The sequence below is a fragment of the Jaculus jaculus genome, chromosome 11 (genome assembly GCF_020740685.1).
Source record: "Jaculus jaculus isolate mJacJac1 chromosome 11, mJacJac1.mat.Y.cur, whole genome shotgun sequence".
NCBI classification, from domain to species: Eukaryota; Metazoa; Chordata; class Mammalia; order Rodentia; family Dipodidae; genus Jaculus; species Jaculus jaculus.
The window spans coordinates 112264318-112284255 of record NC_059112.1 but is presented as its reverse complement, the minus strand read 5'-3'; the positions used below and the strand labels follow the sequence as shown (position 1 = coordinate 112284255).

Sequence of the window (19938 nt, the reverse complement as noted above, 5' to 3'; positions counted from 1 at the left end):
CCATGAGGAAACTTCCCCTGGAAACTGTAAGCCTGAATAAACCCTTTCCTCCACAAGCTGCTTCCGATCAGGTGTTTAGTCCTAGCAATGAGAAGGTAATTGCAACAGAGCCCCATGGGAAACACAAGGTGAAGACCTTATGGGAGTGGAGTTGTGATGGCCTGCCTGTTCTAGAGTCATGTCCAGCTCAGGATGGGTCTTTCTGGGCCCATGGGCCTCCAGTGGTGACAGCATACCTGGACAGAGCTGCTCCAACAGCCACCCTTGGCAGTGATGAGGGGCAGTGAGGCCCAGTGGCCCCCAGTCTGGAGGAACAGGATTCTGGGGGCAGGTTTGGGGGAGGGTCCCAGCAAAGAGAACAATTCCAGCCTTAGCCCTAGCTCTGGTCCCTGAGGTCAAGGCCAGGCTATCAATGGCATCAACTGGAGCCTGGCAGAGCCTGTGACATGAGGAGGCATCCTTCTGCTACTACCAGTGGCCTGTCCTTTGGGAGATGGGCTGAATTCTGGAGACAGAAGTGTTGTGCACTGTTTGTGACCATGGGATCTGCTGGCAGCTCCAGAACCCTGGCGTTGGGGTTAGGGGTGGGGTGGCCTTGGTGCTGGACACTGCGTCACTCCCTGCTCTAGCAAGGCCACATGGGGGACACTGGAGGTGGTTCTTCCTGCTATGAGGGCTGTATATTTTTTTCATTTTTTTTTGAGATAGGGACTCACTCTAGCCCAGGATAATCTAGAATTTGCCATGTAGTCTCAGGCTGGCCTCGAACTCACAGTAATTCTCCTACCTCTGCCTCCCAGCTCATTTTATTTTATTTTTTGTTTTTTCAAGGTAGGGTCTCTCTGTAGCCCAGACTGACCTGGAAGTCACTATGTAGTCTCAGGGTGGTCTTGAATTCATGGCACTCCTCCTACCTCTGTCTCCAAAGTGCTGGACTAAAGGTGTGTGCCATCACGCTTGGCTTATTTTTTTTTTTTTATGAGACAGGGAGAGGGAAGGCACACCAGGGCCTTCAGCCACTGCAACTGAACTCCAGACGCGTGTGCCATCTTTTGCACATGTGCGACCTTGCATGCTTGCATCACGTGTGGGATCTGGAGAATCAAACATGGGTCCTTGGGCTTCACAGGCAAGCATGGTATCCACTAAGCCATCTCTCCAGCTCTGTTTTTTTTTTTTTTTTTGTTGTTGTTGTTTGTTTTTTTGAGGTAGGGTCTCACTCTAGCCCAGGCTGATCTGGAATCACTATGTACTCTCAGGTTGGCCTCAAACTCACAGTGATCCTCCTACCTCTGCCTCCTGAGTGCTGGGATTAAAGGTGTGTGCCACCACGCCCAGCTTCCAGCTCTATTTTCTTTTTCTTTAATGAGAGAGAGTGAGCATGTGCATGTGTAAGAGTAATTTTTAAAATTTTGTTTTGAGACAGGGTTTCATGTATCCCAGACTGGTTTCTAATTCACTATGTAACTGAGGCTAACTTTGAACTTCTGATCCTTGAGTGCTGGCATTATAGGCACACACCACCATGTTCAGTTTTTGTATGTCATACTGCAAACAGAATCCAGGGATTTGTGCATGCTAGGCCAGCACTTTGAGGCAATGGCTTTGTTTTGAAAATGGTTCCTCATTCAGCCGCTGCCTTGAGGAGCATGCAGGAGTTCTCCTTTCCCCCTTCAGCACATGCCTGAGAAGTCTTGAGATAGCCCTGCCTGGGCCTGGCAAGATTGGCCCCTGAGGGCCATCAAAGTGTGAGGATGCCTTAGCCCCAGCACCTGTGGTTCTAGCCCAGTGGAGCTAGTATGTTAGGATCCAGACAAGGGATGCCATTCAGTGCCCAGCAGTGCCCTCGTGTGGCAGTAGCAGGCAGATTGCAGCTGAGCCATGGGCATGAGCTACATAAGTGGGTATACCCCTGGTGCCTGGGTCTGCAGACTCTCTTTTTAGTGCCACTCTGGCCAAGCATGTGCTGGGTGAGGGGCCCAACTCGTTGCTATTCAAAGTGAGACTGAGAAAACAGAAACGGAAACAGACTTCCATATGAGAAGGTACAGAAGTGAGGGGTGGTCAGCAGAGGGTGGGGTCATCAGGCAAAAGGCTGAGAAGAGAGGGCAGGCCCTGAGGTGGGGGCCCGGCCTCTCAAGATCCACTCTGGGCAGACAGGGAAACTAAGGCATAGGAAATGGCAAATGGACTCAGGGCCTTGTGGAAATGACTCCCACAGGGTCTCCATGGAATCCAAGTAGGTAGTGGCCTCTGCTCTATCTCACCATGGCTGCTGTAGTTAGTCCAGCCCAGGGTTGAGGGATGCCTAGGAGATGTACTGATAGGGGGAGAGGCCTGGCAGGAGACAGGGCATGGCTGGTGGCCTCAGAGGGGTTGCTGGCTGAGTGGAGCCCCTCACTCACTCTTGGACTCTTGGCAGACCAGGCTGCAAGCTGATGATAGTGGCTCTTATCAGAGACCCTGGGTAACAGCATGCTGATAAATTTTGTTTGTTTGTTTCTTCGAGGTAGGGTTTCACTCTAGCTCAGGCTGACCTGGAATTCACTATGTACTCTCAGAATGGCCTCAAACTCACAACGATCCTCCTACTTCTCCCTCCCAAGTATTCTTTTTGAGTTTTTAAAAATTATTTTATACATTTGACAGAGAGGGGGGGTGAGGGAGAGGGAGGGAGGGAGAGAATGGGCGCACCAGGGCCTCCAGCCACTGCAAACAAACTCCAGATGCATGTGCCCTCATGCATATCTGGTTAATGTGGGTCCTAGGAAATCAAACCTGGGTCCTTTGGCTTTTCAGGCAAACGTTTGCCTTAACTACTAAGCTATTCCTCCAGCCTTCTTTTTGAGTTTTTAAAAAATATTTTAATTATTTATTTGAGAGAAAGACTGAGCAGGAAAGAGAGAGAGAGAGAGAGAGAGAGAGAGAGAGAGAGAGAGAGAGAGAGAGAGAGAGAGAATGGGTGTGTCTGGGCCTCCAGCCATTGCAAACAAACTCCAGAAGCATGTGCCACCTTGTGCATCTCGTTTATGTGGGGCCTGGGGAATTGAACCAGGGCCCTTTGGCTTTGCAAGCAAGCACCTTAACTGCTAAGCCATCTCTCCAGTCCCCCTACCCCCTTTTTTTATTTTTTGAGGTAGGGTTTCACTCTAGCCCAGGCTGAATGCTGACATTTTTTTTTTTGTTTTTGTTTTTGTTTTTTTGAGGTAAGGTCTCACTCTAGCCCAGGCTGACCTGGAATTTACTATGTAGTCTCAGGATGGCCTCAAACTCATGGTGATCCTATCTCTGCCACCCAAGTGCTGGGATTAAAGGCATGCACCACCACACCTGGCAAATGCTGAACTTCTGACTGGAAGGAACCCTCTGGGGACTGGGTGCATGACCCACTTTTGCCCCCAGCAAACCCCCAAGCCCTCATTGCAAGTTGCTCACTGCTTGTGGAGAGGGGCAGGGCAGGGTAACTGCCAAGGCCTCAAGGTCTATAGTGGGTCTTTCTGGGCAGCCTTGGGGCAGAGATATCCATGTGCAGAGAGAGGGCTAGGGAAGACACTCATGGTCACTCTCAGGACTGGTCATTAAACATTTATTTGTAATCTGAACCACAGCTACAGCGAGGGTGGTGTGGCTGTGTCTGGGGTCAGCAGGTGAGGCCCAGTGGGTTCCTAGGTTAGAACCCAAAGACTGACATTGACATTTCATGGCTGGGTGGGAGCCAGACAGGTGGCAACATGGCAGGAGCTGCAGCCAGGAGCCACACAGCAGAAGCAGCATCCGTGCCCGGCCTGGAGGGATGGGTGTGTGAGGAGGGCACTGCTATGGATGTGCACTAGATGCAGGTCCCTAAAGAGTTCATCAAAGGCAAAGGCACGAGGCAGTGGGAAGCAGCAAGAGGCAGGCTGGAGGCCGCATGAGACAGAGTCCAGCCAGCTAGAGAGTTACAGGGTCAGAGTGGGTCAAAGAGCTCACATTGCAGGACCCGAGTGGGTCTGGGCCAAGGCCAGGATAGCCTCTCCCAGCCCCTATGTGGGGCCCAGGAGGAGCCTAGCTCCTAGCTTTGCCCCTCTCAGCAGGGGGGCACCTTGGGCAAGCCTGGGGTGGAGCTCTGGAGGCAGAAAGCTGTTTTAGAAGGACGAGTGTCAATTTCTTCTAGAGGATACCAGGAGCAAGCACTGTCTTCCAGGCATCTGTCCCACAGCCTAAGTGCCCTGTCTTCTAGCAATCACAGTTGCCTGTCTGCTGAGTCCAGCAGCCCTCACTGTCCAAGCTCAAAGGCTTTCAGTTGTCTGGCTCCAGTGTCCACTCTGACAGCCACTGCAGGCATGAAGCTCGCTGTGCCGCAGTCTCCGGAGGGGGCCGGCCTGGCCCAGGTAAGGGTGTAGAGGGGCTGCAGGGCCTATGCCCCTCTGCTGTGGGATCAGGATCAGTCCGCAGGGCCTCCACAAGCTTGTCAAGTGGCTGCACCAGGGTGTGGGGGCTCCAGCAAGCATCCAGGGCGGGCAGGAAAGGGTCAGGTGTACAGGCCTCCACACACTCAGCCTGGGTGGGGACGCGTAGGTAGAAGGCATGCAGCATCATGCGGAAGGGCTGGTCCTCCTGGTCCTTGGCCTGACCGTAAGTAAGGTCCCCCACAACAGGGTGGCCCAGGGCACTGCAGTGCACACGTAACTGGTGAGTCCGGCCTGTGGGGTCAGGGGTGCACGGTCAGGCTGGGATCAGCCACTCAAGGCCACATACCCACCTGGCTCTCACCACCTCCAGTAAGTTCCCTGCCGTGGTCTTATGGCAGCCCTTTGATATTGTTTTAGCATTTAGGATTGAACCCAGGGCCCTGTGTGTGCTGAGCAAACACTCTGCAATCAGGCTACATCTCCAGCCCTCTTTTTTACTTATTATTATTTTTTAGTTTTTTGAGGTAGGGTTTCACTCTAGCTCAGGCTGGCCTGGAATTCACTATGTAGTCTCAGGGTGGCCTTGAACTCATGGCGATCCTCTTACCTCTGCCTCCCAAGTGCTGGGATTAAAGGTGTGTGCCACCATGCCTGGCTTTTACTTATTATTTTAAGAAAAGGGTGGGCTGGAAAGATGGTTTAGTGGTTAAGGCACTTGCCTGTGAAGCCTAAAGGACCCAGGTTAGATTCCCCAGAACTTGTGTAAGCCAGATGCACCAAGTGGCACATACATCTGGAGTTCGTTTGCAGTTGCTTGAGGCTCTGGTGTGCTCATTTTCTCTTCCTCCCTCTCTCAAATAAATAAATAAAAATAAAAATATTTTTAAAAAGTCTCACTAAGTTATCCAAGCTAGCTTGAACTTGCTCTGTATAGCTTAGGCAGGCCTTAAACTTTTTCTTCTTCAATTTTATTTTGAGATAGGGTTTCACTTAGGCCTGGGCTGACCTGGAATTCACTCTGTAGCCTCAGGCTGGCATCAAACTCACAGCAATCCTACCTCAGCTTCCCCAGTGCTGGGATTAAAGACAGGTACCATCACACCTGGCTTTCTTCAATTTCTCATTTTTTTTTTATTGAGGTAGGGTCTCACTGTAGCCCAAGCTGATCTGGAACTCACTCTGAAGTCCCAGACTGGCCTTGAGCTCACAGCAATCCTCCTACCTCTGCCTCCCAAGTGCTGGGATTAAAGGCGTGCACCACCACACCTGATAAAACTTCTACTTCAGTTTTTTTTTGGGGGGGTTTTCCGAGATAGGGTCTCACTCTAGCTCAGGCTGACATGGAATTCACTATGTAGTCTCAGGCTGGCCTCTAACTCATGGCGCTCCTCCTACCTCTGCCTCTCGAGTGCTGGGATTAAAGGCGTGAGCACCATGCCCAGCTTACTTCAATTTTGTTTATTGATAATTTTATACACATCATATAGTGTATTTTGATTCTGATCTCCCCATTACCTTCTTTGGCTCCCTCCTCCCTGTCCCCTTCACTGAAGTCCTTCCCAACTAGCACCTCTTCTAAGTTGATGTCTTTTGTGTACATGCATGTGTATGTGGGCGTGCATGTGTATGTGTGCGTATTTAGGTGACCCATTGCAAGCCCCAACAGATAGGTCTTTATTTTCTTGTAATGTGAGAGAACAAGAGAAAGAGTGAGCAACAGAGAATTGGCACACCAGGGCCTCCAGCCACTGCAGTTGAGCTCTAGACATGTGCACCCCTTGTGTACACGTGCGACCTTGCACACTTGTAGCACTGTGCATCTGGCTTATGTGGAACCTGAAGAGCCAAACATGAGCCCTCAGGTTTCACAGGTAAGTACCTTAACTGCTAAGCCATCTCTCTTGGCCCCCACTGAGTTTAATTAGAGTTGCCTGCAAGACCATACTTGAGAGAAGATTTGCCAGACCATGTATGATTTACTAGTCACTATACCATTGCAGAAAATTGCTCCTGATCCCCTGAAATCATTAATGGTCAATAATTCCTCAGAGAAAGATGGGGCCTCATGCCATCCACCATCATCCATGACAGAATATTGTCAAAGCCTTAAACTTTCAATCCTCTTACCTCAACTTCTTGAGTAGCTAGGATTATAGACCTGCACCACCAGGCCTGGCATGGCATCTACTTGGGCTGGAACTCTTCTTGTCCCTTGCTAAAGTTACATGTTTGTGGCTCAGGACAAAAGTGCTGTAGAGTTGCTGCTGGTGGGGGCAGAGCCAGGGTGGCCCTTGGTCTGGCTGGTGAACTCAAGTCAACCAGGGTGCAGAGAGGAGCTCTGCTCAGAATCTGGGTGGCCAAGTAAGGCCCTGCCACCTCTACCTTAGGGCTCTCTTTTGCATGACTCCGCCCTGCCCTGCCCTGGACACACCTGTGAGTGGTTTCAGCAGCACCTTGGACACAGGGTCTCCAGCATACAGCCCATGTTCCAGGACCAGCAGCTCTGTCAGACTTGGCTTTGGGTTTTCACAACCTGGATGCAGAAGCACGTGTAAGGGATTGGCTAGGTCAGCCCTGGGACCCCAGCCAATCCAAATCCACACCTGTCTGTGCTGGTATCATGCATGCAAGATCTATGCTGGAGGCGTGCCCACAACCCCACCCCGATCACTGTACCCTGTGTGCCCTCAATGCACATAGTGTGAGTCCGCCCCTCTGTGCTGTTCCTGCCAATGGCATAGCTGATGGTCACCTGGCTTTCCTGGATATGACCCCGGACCTGACAGGGAAAGACATCACATATAATTAATAGGGCCAGACTGCCACCTCTGGGAAGCATATGCTTGAGTTCCAAGTGGCTATGTGGGCCTGGCAGGGAGCTTGGGTTGGAAGGGCCTGCTGAGGTGGACTAGGAGCCTCCAGTCCCCGCACTGCACCTAAGAAAGTGGCCTGAGCACTTCAGGGCCTGTCTGGGACTTACCAGTGCTAGGTAGGCTTTAGTGACACGACGCTCCTTGAAGCATCTGTAAGCGTTGCCTGCAGCTGCCTTGTTCAGGGCCACACACAGCGCCCCACTTGTGGAGAAATCCAGCTGGTGGCAGAACCTGGGGAGGGGTGGAGGAGCAGCAGTGGGTGGACCCTATCCTATTCTGGCCTTCAAGGCAGAAGGTAAAGTCCAGTGATTGAGCAGCTTCCCTCTGAAGGACACTGCCAGGAGACTCTGAGTGAGTACTGTGTACCTGAACCCATAGCAGGTGTCAGGGTCAGCCAGCTCTGGGAAGCGATGTCGAAGCTGCTTCTGTAGGGTCAGGGTCTCACGCCAGGTCTTGCTATCGATGCGTAGGTCCCAGTGCTTGTTCACCACCAGGAAGTCACTGCTCTGGTACACGATGGACAGATTCTCCATGCTGCCAGGTTCCATGGCAGGGCTGCACAGAGGCAGGAGTGAGTTCCAGGGATGGAGGGCTCCTTACTCCAGGGTTCTCAGTCTGCAGCCACCCATCCTGAATCTCAGGCACTGTGCAGACTTACTGCGTGCGCGCACCTGCTGGAGCCCTTAATTACAGAGGGCAAGCACGGGGGTGTTGGCTGGGGTGTGGGGGTCTGGTCAAGGACAGGGCAATCTGCCTTCTCCAAGAGGCTCAAAGCAAAGGAGCTCTACCCGCTCCTGATCTGGGATCTACAGCCTCGCTGTCCAGCTCCCTCCCTCACACTTCCCGCTAGTTTATGGACTTTTCCCCAAGTAGACAAGTAACGAGGACAGGGGCTGCTGAGTCCCGGGCTACCCAGGACTGCGGGTGCTCCCCGCCCTGCCTTCCACCGTGTGACTGGGGGCAGATCCCATCTTTGAGCTCCGCTCTCTTCAGGACCTACCTGCAGCCGGGCCTAGGGGCCGATGCCACTGAATCCCAGCACGAGAGCCAACCCCGCGACCCCGGGCTCGCAGAGCCTGGACCCCTAGAGCCAGGTCTTGGCCTGGGTGGCGCGCGCAGCCCCGCCTCCACCCCGCCCACGAGCAATGCACCTCGGACAGACGGCTGTGCAGGCCAATGTAGAGCGTCCTAGGCCGACCGCGAAAGAGTGGCTCCGCCCCCTCCAGCCGGCCTGCACGCGTAGACCCACCCTCGCTCCGCTCCATCCCCGCCACGCCGGCCAATGGAGAGCACCCTCGGCTGACTGCTTCCACCACTCAGTGCTGACTCCGCCCCTTCCGGGTAGCCTGCACGTGAATCCCCGCCCACCTCGCTGACCAATGGCGAGCGCCTCTGGGCATTCCGGGTCGCTGATTGGCGGCGCTAGGACGCTCGCGGGGCGAGCTGCGCGCCGGGACTGCAGCGCGGGAGGCTTGCAGCGCGCGGGCGGTGGGTCCGGTGGCGGGTGGCGGGCAGCGGGCGGGTAGCCTGCCGGCTTGTTGTCGGCTATGGAGGACTACGAGGAGGAGCTGTACGGCATTGAGGACGACTTCCACAACCAGTTCGCGGCCGAGCTCGAGGTGTTGGCCGAGCTGGAAGGTGGGCGCCTGTTTTGGGGCGCGGCGAGATAGCGGCCTCCCATGCGGTAGTCCGGGAGGGCTGTGCGGAGGACGTGGGGGCGCCGAGGTCGCATCCTACCACGGACGGCTGCTGTGTCTTTCCATCAGCAGGGACTCCGGCCCTGCCGCCCTCCGGGAGCCCGCAGCTCCCTGCAAGCCGGCGCCAGCTGACCTTCGAGGAGGCTATCACTGGCGGAGATGTCGTCCCGCTCCCCCTTCCCTCTGGGTGTCCAGGGAACGGCAGCCACAGTGTCAGGAAGACTGCTCCTAGGGATGATCCCTTGCCCCTCAGTATGTCCGAGATGGGTCCAGGGCGCTGAGGGTGGAGGAAGGCTGAGGACTGGCCTCCTCTTCCCTGCATCTTTCTCCGCAGCCCCTAGGAGCAAACGACCCCGGCTGGAGGTGGTGAAGAGGCTGAATTTCGAGCCAGAGATGGAGGAGGCTCTGTTTCTGGACTCCCATCTAGGGAGCATCACTCCCCCGCTGAGTCCTGAGGTCCCCTCTGAGCTTTGGGAGGCTGGGTGTGTGGTTTGAGGCACCCTGTTCCACTATACCGGTCTAAGGGGGTCTTAGAAGGTTGCCTGCCCCTGGATGAGACTCTAGGAGAGTGGGCCTATAGGAGGGCTGGGGCATGAGGGGTCCAGCCACCTCATCAAGAGTGACTGGAAGCACTTCTCCCTCACAGGCCCCTGGACGCTGCTGTTGACAAGGGTACAACACAGGCTGTGCCAGGCCTTCGTAATCCTGTCCTGAGACGGCCCCCTGTCTTGGAAGATTACATCAATGTGACATCCACAGGTGGAGACCGGGCCTTTCTGGTGTTGCATGCTGACCCCACAGGGACTGGGGTGCAGGTGGGTGCTGTGTGACCACAAAAATGGGTCTGGCCTTGGTAGGTATATCCAGGAAGGGTCCCCTCATGTTAGTGGGCCTTTCAGCTAGCTTGGCAGGTGGGTTCCACCAGTCTGAGTGGCCGGATGTGCACATCTACATCCACGCAGCCCAGTGTTGGCAAGAGTGGTACTGCTTTAGGTCTGGCCTTAGAGGGCAGCCTTCCAGTGCCACCCTGCCCTCAGCTGTTTGCCTTTAGTCCTCTTCTCCTCTCATCTTTAAGTTGTACTCGGTTGGGCTTGACCCATCTGGTTCTTAGGGAAGCCCTCTTCGTTTTTTCTTTGTCCTTTGTCCTTTTTCCTTTTTTTTTTTGGTGGCATGGGGGCCCCTCTTCTGACCTTCCTGCCTAGATAGGGTTTATTTTCCTTAGTTATCTATTTCCCTCAACCATCTTCTGTGGGGGAGGGCTTTGTGGGTGGCCCAATGACCAAGGAGGGGTAAAGAGATGACAGTTACCTTCCTTCCACCCAGAATCCTCTTCCAGATGTCCAGTGGAGAAGCTGTGGCCAGCTGAACCTGCTGGGTGTACCCTTCACCGTCCTGAAGGAGCATGTTGACAGTGAGGTAGGGTCCATGGAGTTGGACTTTGTGCAGGGGGGTGGTTAGTTGAAGCCATCCTGACTAGCCTGTCCCATTGTATAGCGACGGCACCGTGTGCTTCAGGAGGCCCAGCAGCTCTCAGACACTCTGCACAGGTGACTTGTGTGCCCTGCCCATCTTGCGACTTCTTGGATTGACCCTGTGGGGTATGTGGTGGGCAGGGTCACTGTGGCTCCTATTCATCAGCTCAGGGCACGATTCTCTGCAGTCTCAGGTCTGAGCAGGAGGAGGCGCTGCCTGTAGGGAACCCCAGCGAGGAACAGGCCCACAGCCAAGACACCGTACAGCACTGCCTCTGGGTGGATGAGTTTGCCCCCCAGCACTACACGGAGCTCCTCAGTGATGATGTGAGCTCTTATTTTCACTCAGTACCATTGGCTTCTCTGTCAGCACAGGGAAGCTGGGACCTAGCTCATCTTGGTGTCACTAGTCCACTGGGTGCTCAGGATGCTGATTGGCTCTGTGGAGTGGGTGTTAGGGGAAACTGAGTCAGCTGGCTTATTGCTTGCTGCTCATTCTGTGGAGTGGGCTGAAGGTCTGGGATTTCCTAGCCTTTCCTCATTCTCAGCAGCTGCTGCTGAGCTGTGCTGAAGCAGCACAGAGGATCCAGAGTCTGGGCCAGAACCATGGGGATGGATGTCTTGGTGGGGCTGTTGCCCACTGACAGCTGAATGGGGCCTTTAGTGGTCCTGCCTGCATGGACATGTGGGTGGGCAGTGGCCCTCTTCATAAGCTCTCTTTCTGCAGTTCACCAATCGCTGCCTCCTCAAGTGGCTGAAGCTGTGGGACCTCGTGGTGTTTGGCCACGAGAAGCCTGCCCGGAAGCCCAGACCTGGTACAGAGGCAGCTCGGGTTGGGAAGGAGGCTGCAGCCCCTGGCAAGTGGAAAAGCTATGAGCAAGTATTGGAGGAGATGCTGGAGGCTGAGCTGGACCCCAGCCGGCGGCCCCGGCAGAAGGTGAGCAGCAAGTGGCCTGCTATGGACGCCTCAACCTGAGGCGTTGTGCTCTAGGGTCCTTGAGGCACACTTAGCTCTTCTGCAGGCTGGGAGTGTGATGATGTCAGGGCCAGTGTTGTGAGTTTTCACTTGAGTCCATTCTCCTAAGGGTTTTGGGAGAGTCAGCACTTTTTGAAGGCCTCTACCTCACCAGCATAGTCTAGTGAGTGGTGGGTGGATCCTAGTGAGCCTGTCAGCTCTGCATGTAACTTAATTCTTTTTTTTTTTTTTTTTTTTTTTTTTTGAGGTAGGGTCTCACTCTGGTCCAGGCTGACCTGGAATTAACTCTGTCATCTCAGGGTGGCCTTGAACTCATGGCAATCCTCCTACCTCTGCCTCCCGAGTGCTGGGATTAAAGGCGTGCGCCACCACGCCCGGCATGTAACTTAATTCTTGCAAGGTTTTCTCTCTGAGAATGCTGGGTGTTCTTAATTTTTTTTTAAAATTTTTATGTGTTTGAGAGGATGGGGCAGAATATGGGCACTATAGGGCCTCCAGCCATTGCAAATGAACGCCAGGCGCATGTGCCACCTTGTGCATCTGGCTTATGTGGGTCCTAGAGAATTGAATCTGGGTCCTTTGGCTTTGTGGGTTAAGTGCCTTAACCACTAAGCCACCCCTCAAGCTTTGGATGTTGTTTGATGGTTTGCATGGGGGCAGGGGTGAGATCAGCCTTGTGTACAGATTTCTAACTCCTGGCTGCTGGGCAGGAGCTGGCCAGGGACTCCTCGGAGGCTTGAGTGGTCAGCAGCTCATTGTCCTCAACCTTGGCTTCAGGTAGCACTGCTGTGTGGCCCCCCCGGACTGGGTAAGACCACACTGGCACATGTGGTCGCACGGCATGCAGGGTACTGTGTGGTGGAGATGAATGCAAGGTGAGTGGAGGGGAAGGTCTTTTTCTGGGGGTCTTGTCTCATGTACCTGGGGTATAGCTCCGAGACGATGGTTGGAGGAGTTCTGACGTGTGGGACTTGGAGCCTGGATACTTGGGCAGAGGGTGGGATGTTGTCCTTCAGGCCTTTCTGGGGTCGATGGTGGCCATGTTCAGTGGGGGCCCACAAACATGGATGGATGGTGCCCTAATGCTGCTTTATGGGGTGCTGGCTGTCACTCAGCAACTCTTCTCTCGGCCTTGTTGCAGTGATGACCGCAGCCCTGAGGCCTTCCGCACGCGTATTGAGGCCGCCACGCAGATGGAGTCGGTGCTGGGCGCGGGTGGGAGGCCCAACTGTTTGATCATTGATGAGATTGATGGGGCCCCCACGGTGGGCTTCCCTGATGCCCGGGTGGGTGGGTGGGGCACAGAGCACTGGGCCTTGCTCACTGTGCCCTTCTGTGTCTCCCTGAAGGCCGCCATCAGTGTTCTCTTGAACATCTTGAATCGCAAGGGTCTGCAAGAGGCTGACCCAGAAGGGCCAGCTGTGCTTGTGGGTGGGGCCCGGCGGCGCAGGGCCGAGGGGGGACTTCTGACAAGGCCTATCATCTGTATCTGCAATGACCAGTGAGTGGGGTAGAGGGTGGGGCTAGCCCTGGGTGGGAGTGTCTTCCAGCCTGGCTCCTGTGGCTGTCCTTGCTGTGGCCACTGCAGGTTCCTTCCCGCAGGTTCACGCCATCTCTGCGGCAGTTGAAGCAGCAGGCCTTCCTCCTCCATGTCCCTCCGACTCTACCCTCCAGGCTGGTGCAGCGGCTCCAGGAGGTTAGCAGAACCGGGTGGGGGTTCGCTTCCAGTGGGGAGGCGGGACTCCTTGGTCTTGGACTCCCTTCCCATGTCTCCTTCCCTCCCTCTAGTGCCCTGGTTCTCTGTGATCAGACGCCTGTGTGGTGGTCTGCTGTCAGGCCAGGGTGTGCTCTGGTCCTAGGGCCTTCACTATCTAGCCATGTACGTGACAGGGGCTGCTCACCTCTATCCAGAGAACTGGGCTGCTGGCCACATGGTGGGCACCACTGGCCATGTGCCCCCTTGGCAGTGGTGGGCACTTCAGTGCTAGGTTTGCCCCTAGATTTCCCTGCGGCAGGGCATGCAAGCTGACCCGGGTGCCCTAGCTGCCCTCTGTGAGAAAACCGATAATGACATCCGTGCCTGCATCAACACCCTACAGGTGAGCTGGTGACCTAGGTGGAGGGTAGGCTGGGCTGGGCTGGGTCAATCTGCTCACTCCATTCTCTGTCCAGTTCCTTTATGGGCGAGGCCGGCGGGAGCTGAGTGTGCGGGATGTGCAGACTGCCCATGTTGGTCTGAAGGACCAGCGCAAGGGTCTCTTCTCTGTGTGGCAGGAGGTCTTCCAGTTGCCTCGGGCTCAGAGGTAGGTGGTGTGAGCTGATCAGCCTCAGTCCTGATGTTCATTGTGCCTAGAGCCCTCGTATGTGCAGACCTGCACCATCTTTAGGGACAGTGACCTGGCCTTCCAGGCCCTGCTTTGGCCTTTCCTCCCATCCCCCTGTACCCATTCATGGCCTTCAGAAGCTGCCTGGATGTCCTAGGATGCACACAGTGCTGCTGGGGCTCATGGGTACAGCTCTGCCTGGCCTCACGTGTGCCCTCAGGTGGGCAGGGAGCAGTCCTGTCTACCCCGACTTAGGCTTGATGCCCAGAGTCTTCTGAGTCTGTGGGTTGTTTCCATATTGGGTCCTCAGGGTGTCCTTCCCTGACCCTCCTTGGTGAGTCCCAGCATCGTCTTCTCGGGACCTGGGCCTCTGCTTCAGGGAGTCTCCCAGCACGCTCAGGGCAGTGAAAACCCAGCGCTCAGGCCAGCCGAGGCCCTGCCCAGAACTCACAGGGTGTGTTTGGAATGGGCGGGGCACCCTTGCCTTCAGCTGAACTTGGTCTCAGTCTTGGGACCCTCTATCTGCAGGCGACTTGTGGGCCAGGACCCAACCCTTCCAGCTCATGCTGTCCTACTCAGTGACAGGGACAAAGGCTCTCTGACCCTGGCCTCTCAACGCTTCTACCACATCCTGCGTGTCACCACTTCTGCAGGCGAGCATGAGAAGGTGGTCCAGGTACCTGTCCCTCCCTCTGTTCACCTGGCCCTCCTGCACTAAGGAGATTAGATGGTGAACAGGTGATGCTCTGGATAGGGACCAAAATGGGGAGTGTGGGTGGGTGGGTGGAAGGAGCCGGGGCAGGAGAGGAACTAAAGGAGCAAGGTTGGAGGAAACAGCAGGGAGGCACAGGGCATCTGAGGATAGACTATGGGCTGCAGTTTGAGAGCCACCTGCGGATGGGGCTGAGGTCCACATGGGGGCCCAGAGTGACTAGATTCTAGAGGTAGGGTACACATGAGGTGGAGAGCAGGTGGGGTGTAGTTTGAGTTGGGACAAATGGCAGAGGTGGCCTGCCTCCACACTCCCCCCACCAACCAGGCTCTGCCTAAGCCACCTCCCAACCGTAAGCAGCTTTGGATTAGCGATTGGGAATCCATGACCGATCCGGAAATTCAGCGTGGAGGGGCAGGGCTGTGCAGCCAGTGGGGACAGGGTTCCCACGTGGGGGGAGCTGAGGGCTGCCATGCTGTAGATTCTGGGGATAGTTTCCTTGTCACTTCATGGAGGGGCTGGGGGGGGGGCATGTGGGCTCCTGGGAGCAAGCAGATGGACTATTCTGCCCCTCAGATCGACATAAGATGAGTGTGGGCAGCTCAGGGTGGACCCTCCCTGGGACTGGCAACCAACCCAACCCCTACATGCTGGACTTAGCAGGGCAGGGCTTAGCAGCGGAGGGAAGGGTTCTGTGGCTGGTGCTTATGCTGTGGGTGGGTGATACCCTTTGCAGGAGTTCAGGGTTTACATACTACTTACAGGGCCTGTTTGACAACTTCCTGCGCCTGCGGCTGCGGGACTCCAGTTTGGGCACTGTGTGCTGTGCCCTCGACTGGCTGGCCTTTGATGACCTGCTGGAGCAGGCGGCCCACCACAGCCAGAGCTTCCAGCTTCTCCGCTACCTGCCCTTCCTGCCAGCGGCCTTCCACGTGCTCTTCGCCTCCAGCCACGTGCCCCGGATTTCCTTCCCCAGCAGCCAGCAGGAGGTGTGCTTCCCCCTCCAACACCGTGCCCAGGGCCTGGCCCCAGCGCGGTCTGCTCACCTGGGCCTGCCTTACTCTGTGCCTTAGGCCCAGACCCGGATGAATCACACTAGGAACCAGATCCAGATGCTAGTGTCGGGCATGGCACCAGCCACCCGTAGCCATGCCACACCCCAGGCCCTTGTTCTAGACACCCTCTGCCTGCTCCTCGAGGTCCTTGCGCCCAAGCTGCGCCCTGTGAGTATCGGGCTTGAAGAGGGTAGGACTTGTGTTTGGGACAGCCTCTGGCCTTGCTCCGACTCCCTCCATGCTCCACTCCCACCCCCAGGTGAGCACACAGCTGTACAGTGCCCGTGAGAAGCAGCAGCTGTCCAGCCTCGTGGGGACCATGCTGGCCTACAGTCTCACCTACCACCAGGAGCGCACACCTGATGGCCAGTACCTCTATAAGCTAGAGCCGTGAGTCTCCCAGCACCTAGGGCAGGGAGAGCCCTGGGAGCTGTAATGTGGGTGCCAATAGCAGCGTGGTGTTAGTGAGGTGTTCAGGGAGTGGTCAGCTCCAGCTTAGCCCTCACTCAGACATGGGTGGTACTACATTGGGGCCCAACTTTCAGTTCAGGGCTCATCTAGCCTCAGTGTCCTTCACAAAGTGGGTGGGCCTGTGTGTGTCTGCTGCTTCTAGAACTGTAGTGTAGCATAGCAGCAGCAACCCTGTCATCTGCTGTCCCAGTGAGTGCACCAGTGTCCAGGGCCTGTTGTCTCTGCCTATTGTCTTACTTCCTACGCCCTGGGAAGTTCCTTGTCATCCTCGCTTGTGTTGGGGGAGCTGAAGCTTGAGGCAGTCAGTCCCCCCGGCACAAGGCTGGAGTGTGGCAGTGTAGGGATCCCATCTGCTCTTGTTCTTGAGTTCCGCATGGGGTTGATGCCACAGGCTGATGGGTACCCTGGTGTCTTGTCTCATCCATCTGAGCAGGAACGTGGAACAGGTCTGCCGCTTCCCTGAGCTTCCTGCCCGCAAACCCCTCACCTACCAGGCCAAGCAGCTCATTGCCCGGGAGATTGAAGTGGAGAAGATGCGGCGGGCAGAGGCTTTGGCCTGGGCTAGAAGTGGCCCTCAGGTGAGCCTGTCCAGAGTGCTGGGACAAAGGGAGCCAGGATGACAGTTCTTGGAATAGATACTGTCGGTAGACTGGCCTTGACCAACCAGTGCTTACCACACTTCAGGTGGACCAGAGTCCTGTAGGGCCTGAAAATGTGGGAGACAGTGGGAATAAAGGGATAAGGCCACCTGCCCCACGCAACCATGAGCAAAGGCTGGAACACATCATGAAGAGAGCAGCTGTGGAGGAGCAGGTGAGGTGGCCTGCTGAGTAGAAAATGGGGCTGGCTCCAACGACCCACTTGGTCCAGTTCCTTGATGTTCAGTCCCACTCCTTGATTAGATATTGGGTTGGGAAAGGTTCCCCTGGTCCTGGGCTTGCTCAGAGGCACTCGAGGCTTCTGCCCCATGAGGAAGGCCTAGGTGTCCCCCACCCATCCACTCCAACAGCCTAATGGCCCCTTTTCCCTGCCAGCCTGAAAGGGACTTCTTTGGACGTGTGCTTGTCAAGAGAGTGGCAGTCCCAAGCCCAGGTGTGTGAGGGTCATGGAAGGAGGGGAAGAGGGGGCAGGGCCGTGGGTTAAGGTCTGCTAAGCTGTAATCTTGTCATCACAGAGGCTGAAGCCCCCAAGAAGGACACAGCTGAGTGGCACATGGGCGTGGCTGTGGGCAGAAGTGAGGTGTGGTTCCGGTTCAATGAGGGTGTCTCCAATGCTGTGCGACGCAATGTGTACATCAAGGACCTGCTGTAGCCTCACTGCCCTGACACCAGGTTGCTGGCTGCCATGGAACTTATAAGCACTGATACCAGCTGGGCGTGGGGGCACACACCTTTAATCCCAGCACTCAGAAAGCAGAGATAGGCGGATCACTATGAGTTCAAGGTCAGCCTGGACTAGAGTGAGACCCTACCTCGAAAAACAAAAAAACAAAAACAAACAAAACGCACAGATACCAAGAGAAGTCTTTATGAAGTTGCACCTTACACATGGAGATGGGGTCACAGAATGGAGCACTTGGCCTTCTCCACCCAAGGGTTATTCTTCATCAAGTCAGGGTTCAGGAAGGGGTCCTTGGGGATCCCATCCTCGATCCACTTGAGGAGCCTATGAATGGGGGCTGCAGTGAGTGCTGACCTCTTCTGTCATTTGCCCACCAAAGCTGGAGATTCTGGCCCCCTCAACCAGTGAAGGGGCAGGCAAATAACACATCAGAGGGGCCACTCACTCAGGGATGGTCTTGGAGGACATCTCTCTCTTGAAGGCCAGTTGGTACTTAAGACTTTCTACCTCTTTCTTCATCTGGGGGACATCCCACTCCTCCATGGCATCGGGGCCTTCGGAAGTAGCCAGCCTGAGGCTGCCGGACAGTGGAAGAGGCAAGAGTTGGGTCTATAGTCATTTCCCAGGACAGTAAGGGTTCTACCTGCTACCCAAGGGCGATTACCCCTGGTCCCCCACCACCCATCTGCCCTTCCTGAGGTCCACAGTGGTAGTGCTGGGAACTACAAGGCCCTGCTAATGAGGCCTACTGGGCTTCCCCTGCCCGGTGGGGCTGATTAGCTGCAAAGCAAACTTCATACTTGGCACTTTGGATCTCATGACCCAGCCTAGCTAGGAAGATACCCCCCCCTCATTCCCACCCTGTCCCTGGCTACAGCAGTCTCCTACTCTCTGGGGCCCACTTCCAACTTGGAGCCACCCCACAGAGGCTGGATGCTGCCTGACCCTGGGTGCCTCTTTTGCATGGGCAGAGACTAGGTTCAACCTGGAGCCTGGAGGATTTGGCTGCAATTTGCATCTGGTGAGGTGGGATATGTCCCTAGAATCTGGGGACAGAGGCTTCCCAGCAAGCCCAGGACTTGGGGTGTGGGTAGCCTCCTGGGGCCAGTGTTTGACAAGCACCAGTCACCAACCTGTCAATTGGAGGAGAGCCAGTTGGGGGTAGCCGGGGTGGTCACCTCTTGCTCCACCCAGGTTTCACACCCCAACCCCACTTCCTTGACCTTGGGAGGTTGTCTAGCAACCTATGGAGTGCTAGCCTTCCAACATGAAGTTGCTTGCCCTTACCCTAGGCAGGGTCCAGGGCCTGGTGGTGCTAACCCTAGAGGGGCCGATGTCAAAGACCTCCCCACCTCCCAAGGACCCCAGATGCCCACCCTGGCAAGACTCCTTCTCTGACTATGCGTGAACAGCCACGTGGGTCGAGTAGCTGTGGCTCCTTGTGCGTGGGACCACCCGGGGTTGGGGATGTCGCTCGCCGCTGCCTGTGCCCGCTGAGCCTGGGCCAGGAGCACACAGGCACCTGCAGGCAGGCGGCGCGCACAGCGCCGGACCGGCACGGCCCAATAGGGCGCCGCGGTGCTACCCCGGCTCTGCGTAGCAGGGGTCGCTCTGGCTGCCGCCCTGCCCTTCCCCGCCCATGGGGCTTGCAGACAGCTTTTCTGGTCCCAGGAACTGGGGTTGGCATAAAGGACCCCACCTGGGCAAGTCTGAGTCCCGGGCCTGTTTCCTGTCACTACAAGGGTCTTGTTCATGGGACTTACTTTGGAAGGTGATGGCCGAGAGAGAGAGAGACGACAAAGTCCGTGGGATGTATGAAGTGAGGCTGGGCTGGCCAGGGCAGTGGAGCCTGGACATGCGTCCCGCCCACTCCTGCCACCTGGGGCCCTGGCACCGCCTTCACAGGGCCGAGCCCGTCCCAGGAGCCACTCCCCCCCACCCTCCGCACGCCGCCACTGCTCTGCCAGCCTTAGCTAGTCTCCCCATGGGGCTGACTTGCCGCTATGGGACTCATCGAATCCAAGTCATCAACAGGGCTGAGTGGGTCTCTGAACTGTAATGATATCAGGGTCCTAAAGGGCTGAATCAAGTTCCAGCCCGAGACTCCCATGGTCTGGAGCTTCCAGTGCTCCCAGAGAGCTCCCCCGCCCCCCCACCCCCCAGCTGTGGTCTCCATCTCACTGGCTACAGGTGATCCTCAGTGGTGTCTATGATGGGAGTGCCTTGTGGGTCAGCGGGCTTGCCCCATAGGGCTTAGGACATGATCCACTAAGGAACTGATTTCTGTGGGGTGCCCCCTTCCCCATTCTCAGGCAATTTCTCAAAACGGGGCAGCCACTCTTCAGTCTTCCCTGAGTTGAAATTGATTTGAAAATCATGCCCACCCATGGGTACTACAGAACCTGCCACCTTGGAAGGTGAGGCTGGCTGGCCTTTAAGGGCTCTGAGGAGGCAGAACCCTTTCTTCATCTAAGCACTCCTCAGAGAGGCTGAGGTGGACAGCAGTCCTGCCTGCATCTCCCAGGACCCACTTGCATCTTCCTTAGGCTCACTCCTGATGTCACACGCACCCGGAGGCCTGGGGGAGCTGCATCCCTGAGGAGCACCTGATGACACACGTGGAAGG

At 55.9% G+C, this 19938-nt stretch overlaps 3 protein-coding genes across 6 annotated transcripts; 1 reads left to right on the top strand and 2 right to left on the bottom strand.

Moving 5' to 3' along the window:
• Positions 1-3572: 3572 nt before the first annotated feature.
• Positions 3573-8467, bottom strand: Rpusd1 (RNA pseudouridine synthase domain containing 1). Of its 3 annotated transcripts, none has more exons than XM_045161746.1 (6): positions 8416-8467; positions 7631-7819; positions 7372-7495; positions 7068-7170; positions 6823-6924; positions 3573-4682 (listed from the first exon to the last, which is right to left on the bottom strand). In XM_045161746.1, the coding sequence occupies exons 2-6, from the start codon at positions 7810-7812 to the stop codon at positions 4279-4281; spliced, it is 915 nt and encodes a 304-aa protein (XP_045017681.1). In that variant the 5' UTR covers positions 7813-7819; positions 8416-8467; the 3' UTR covers positions 3573-4278. The 3 variants fall into 3 exon arrangements, with proteins under 3 accessions (XP_045017681.1, XP_004652191.1, XP_045017682.1); XM_004652134.2 differs by lacking the exon at positions 8416-8467 and adding an exon at positions 8265-8385; XM_045161747.1 differs by lacking the exon at positions 8416-8467 and adding an exon at positions 8265-8381 and having other exon boundaries at positions 7372-7770.
• A 298-nt stretch (positions 8468-8765) lies between these two features.
• On the top strand, positions 8766-18733 carry Chtf18 (chromosome transmission fidelity factor 18). 2 transcript variants are annotated; one of them, XM_004652135.2, is made up of 22 exons: positions 8766-8902; positions 9034-9213; positions 9296-9443; positions 9608-9776; positions 10285-10377; positions 10456-10508; positions 10622-10760; positions 11161-11370; positions 12187-12284; positions 12551-12674; positions 12759-12910; positions 13012-13105; positions 13410-13508; positions 13582-13712; positions 14262-14409; positions 15210-15434; positions 15519-15668; positions 15760-15890; positions 16405-16549; positions 16656-16784; positions 17006-17063; positions 17146-18733. In XM_004652135.2, the coding sequence occupies exons 1-22, from the start codon at positions 8812-8814 to the stop codon at positions 17280-17282; spliced, it is 2904 nt and encodes a 967-aa protein (XP_004652192.2). In that variant the 5' UTR covers positions 8766-8811; the 3' UTR covers positions 17283-18733. The 2 variants fall into 2 exon arrangements, with proteins under 2 accessions (XP_004652192.2, XP_044986327.1); XM_045130392.1 differs by having other exon boundaries at positions 8769-8902; positions 9031-9213.
• Positions 17531-17879, bottom strand: Gng13 (G protein subunit gamma 13). Its single transcript, XM_004652136.2, has 2 exons — positions 17758-17879; positions 17531-17636 (listed from the first exon to the last, which is right to left on the bottom strand). Exons 1-2 carry the CDS (start codon positions 17853-17855, stop codon positions 17531-17533), a joined length of 204 nt encoding a protein of 67 aa, XP_004652193.1. The 5' UTR covers positions 17856-17879.
• Positions 18734-19938: the final 1205 nt, after the last annotated feature.

Coding starts and splice junctions, on each gene's coding strand:
- Chtf18 (XM_045130392.1), top strand. CDS start 8,812: ATGGAGGACTACGAGGAGGAGCTGTACGGCATTGAGGACGACTTCCAC. Junction 10,509..10,621: donor CTCTCAGACACTCTGCACAG/GTGACTTGTGTG, acceptor GATTCTCTGCAG/TCTCAGGTCTGAGCAGGAGG. Junction 15,891..16,404: donor TACCTCTATAAGCTAGAGCC/GTGAGTCTCCCA, acceptor CCATCTGAGCAG/GAACGTGGAACAGGTCTGCC.
- Gng13 (XM_004652136.2), bottom strand. CDS start 17,855: ATGGAGGAGTGGGATGTCCCCCAGATGAAGAAAGAGGTAGAAAGTCTT. Junction 17,637..17,757: donor TCCTCCAAGACCATCCCTGA/GTGAGTGGCCCC, acceptor CCCCATTCATAG/GCTCCTCAAGTGGATCGAGG.
- Rpusd1 (XM_045161746.1), bottom strand. CDS start 7,812: ATGGAACCTGGCAGCATGGAGAATCTGTCCATCGTGTACCAGAGCAGT. Junction 7,171..7,371: donor CTAAAGCCTACCTAGCACTG/GTAAGTCCCAGA, acceptor TTTCCCTGTCAG/GTCCGGGGTCATATCCAGGA. Junction 6,925..7,067: donor GTGCATTGAGGGCACACAGG/GTACAGTGATCG, acceptor TTCTGCATCCAG/GTTGTGAAAACCCAAAGCCA.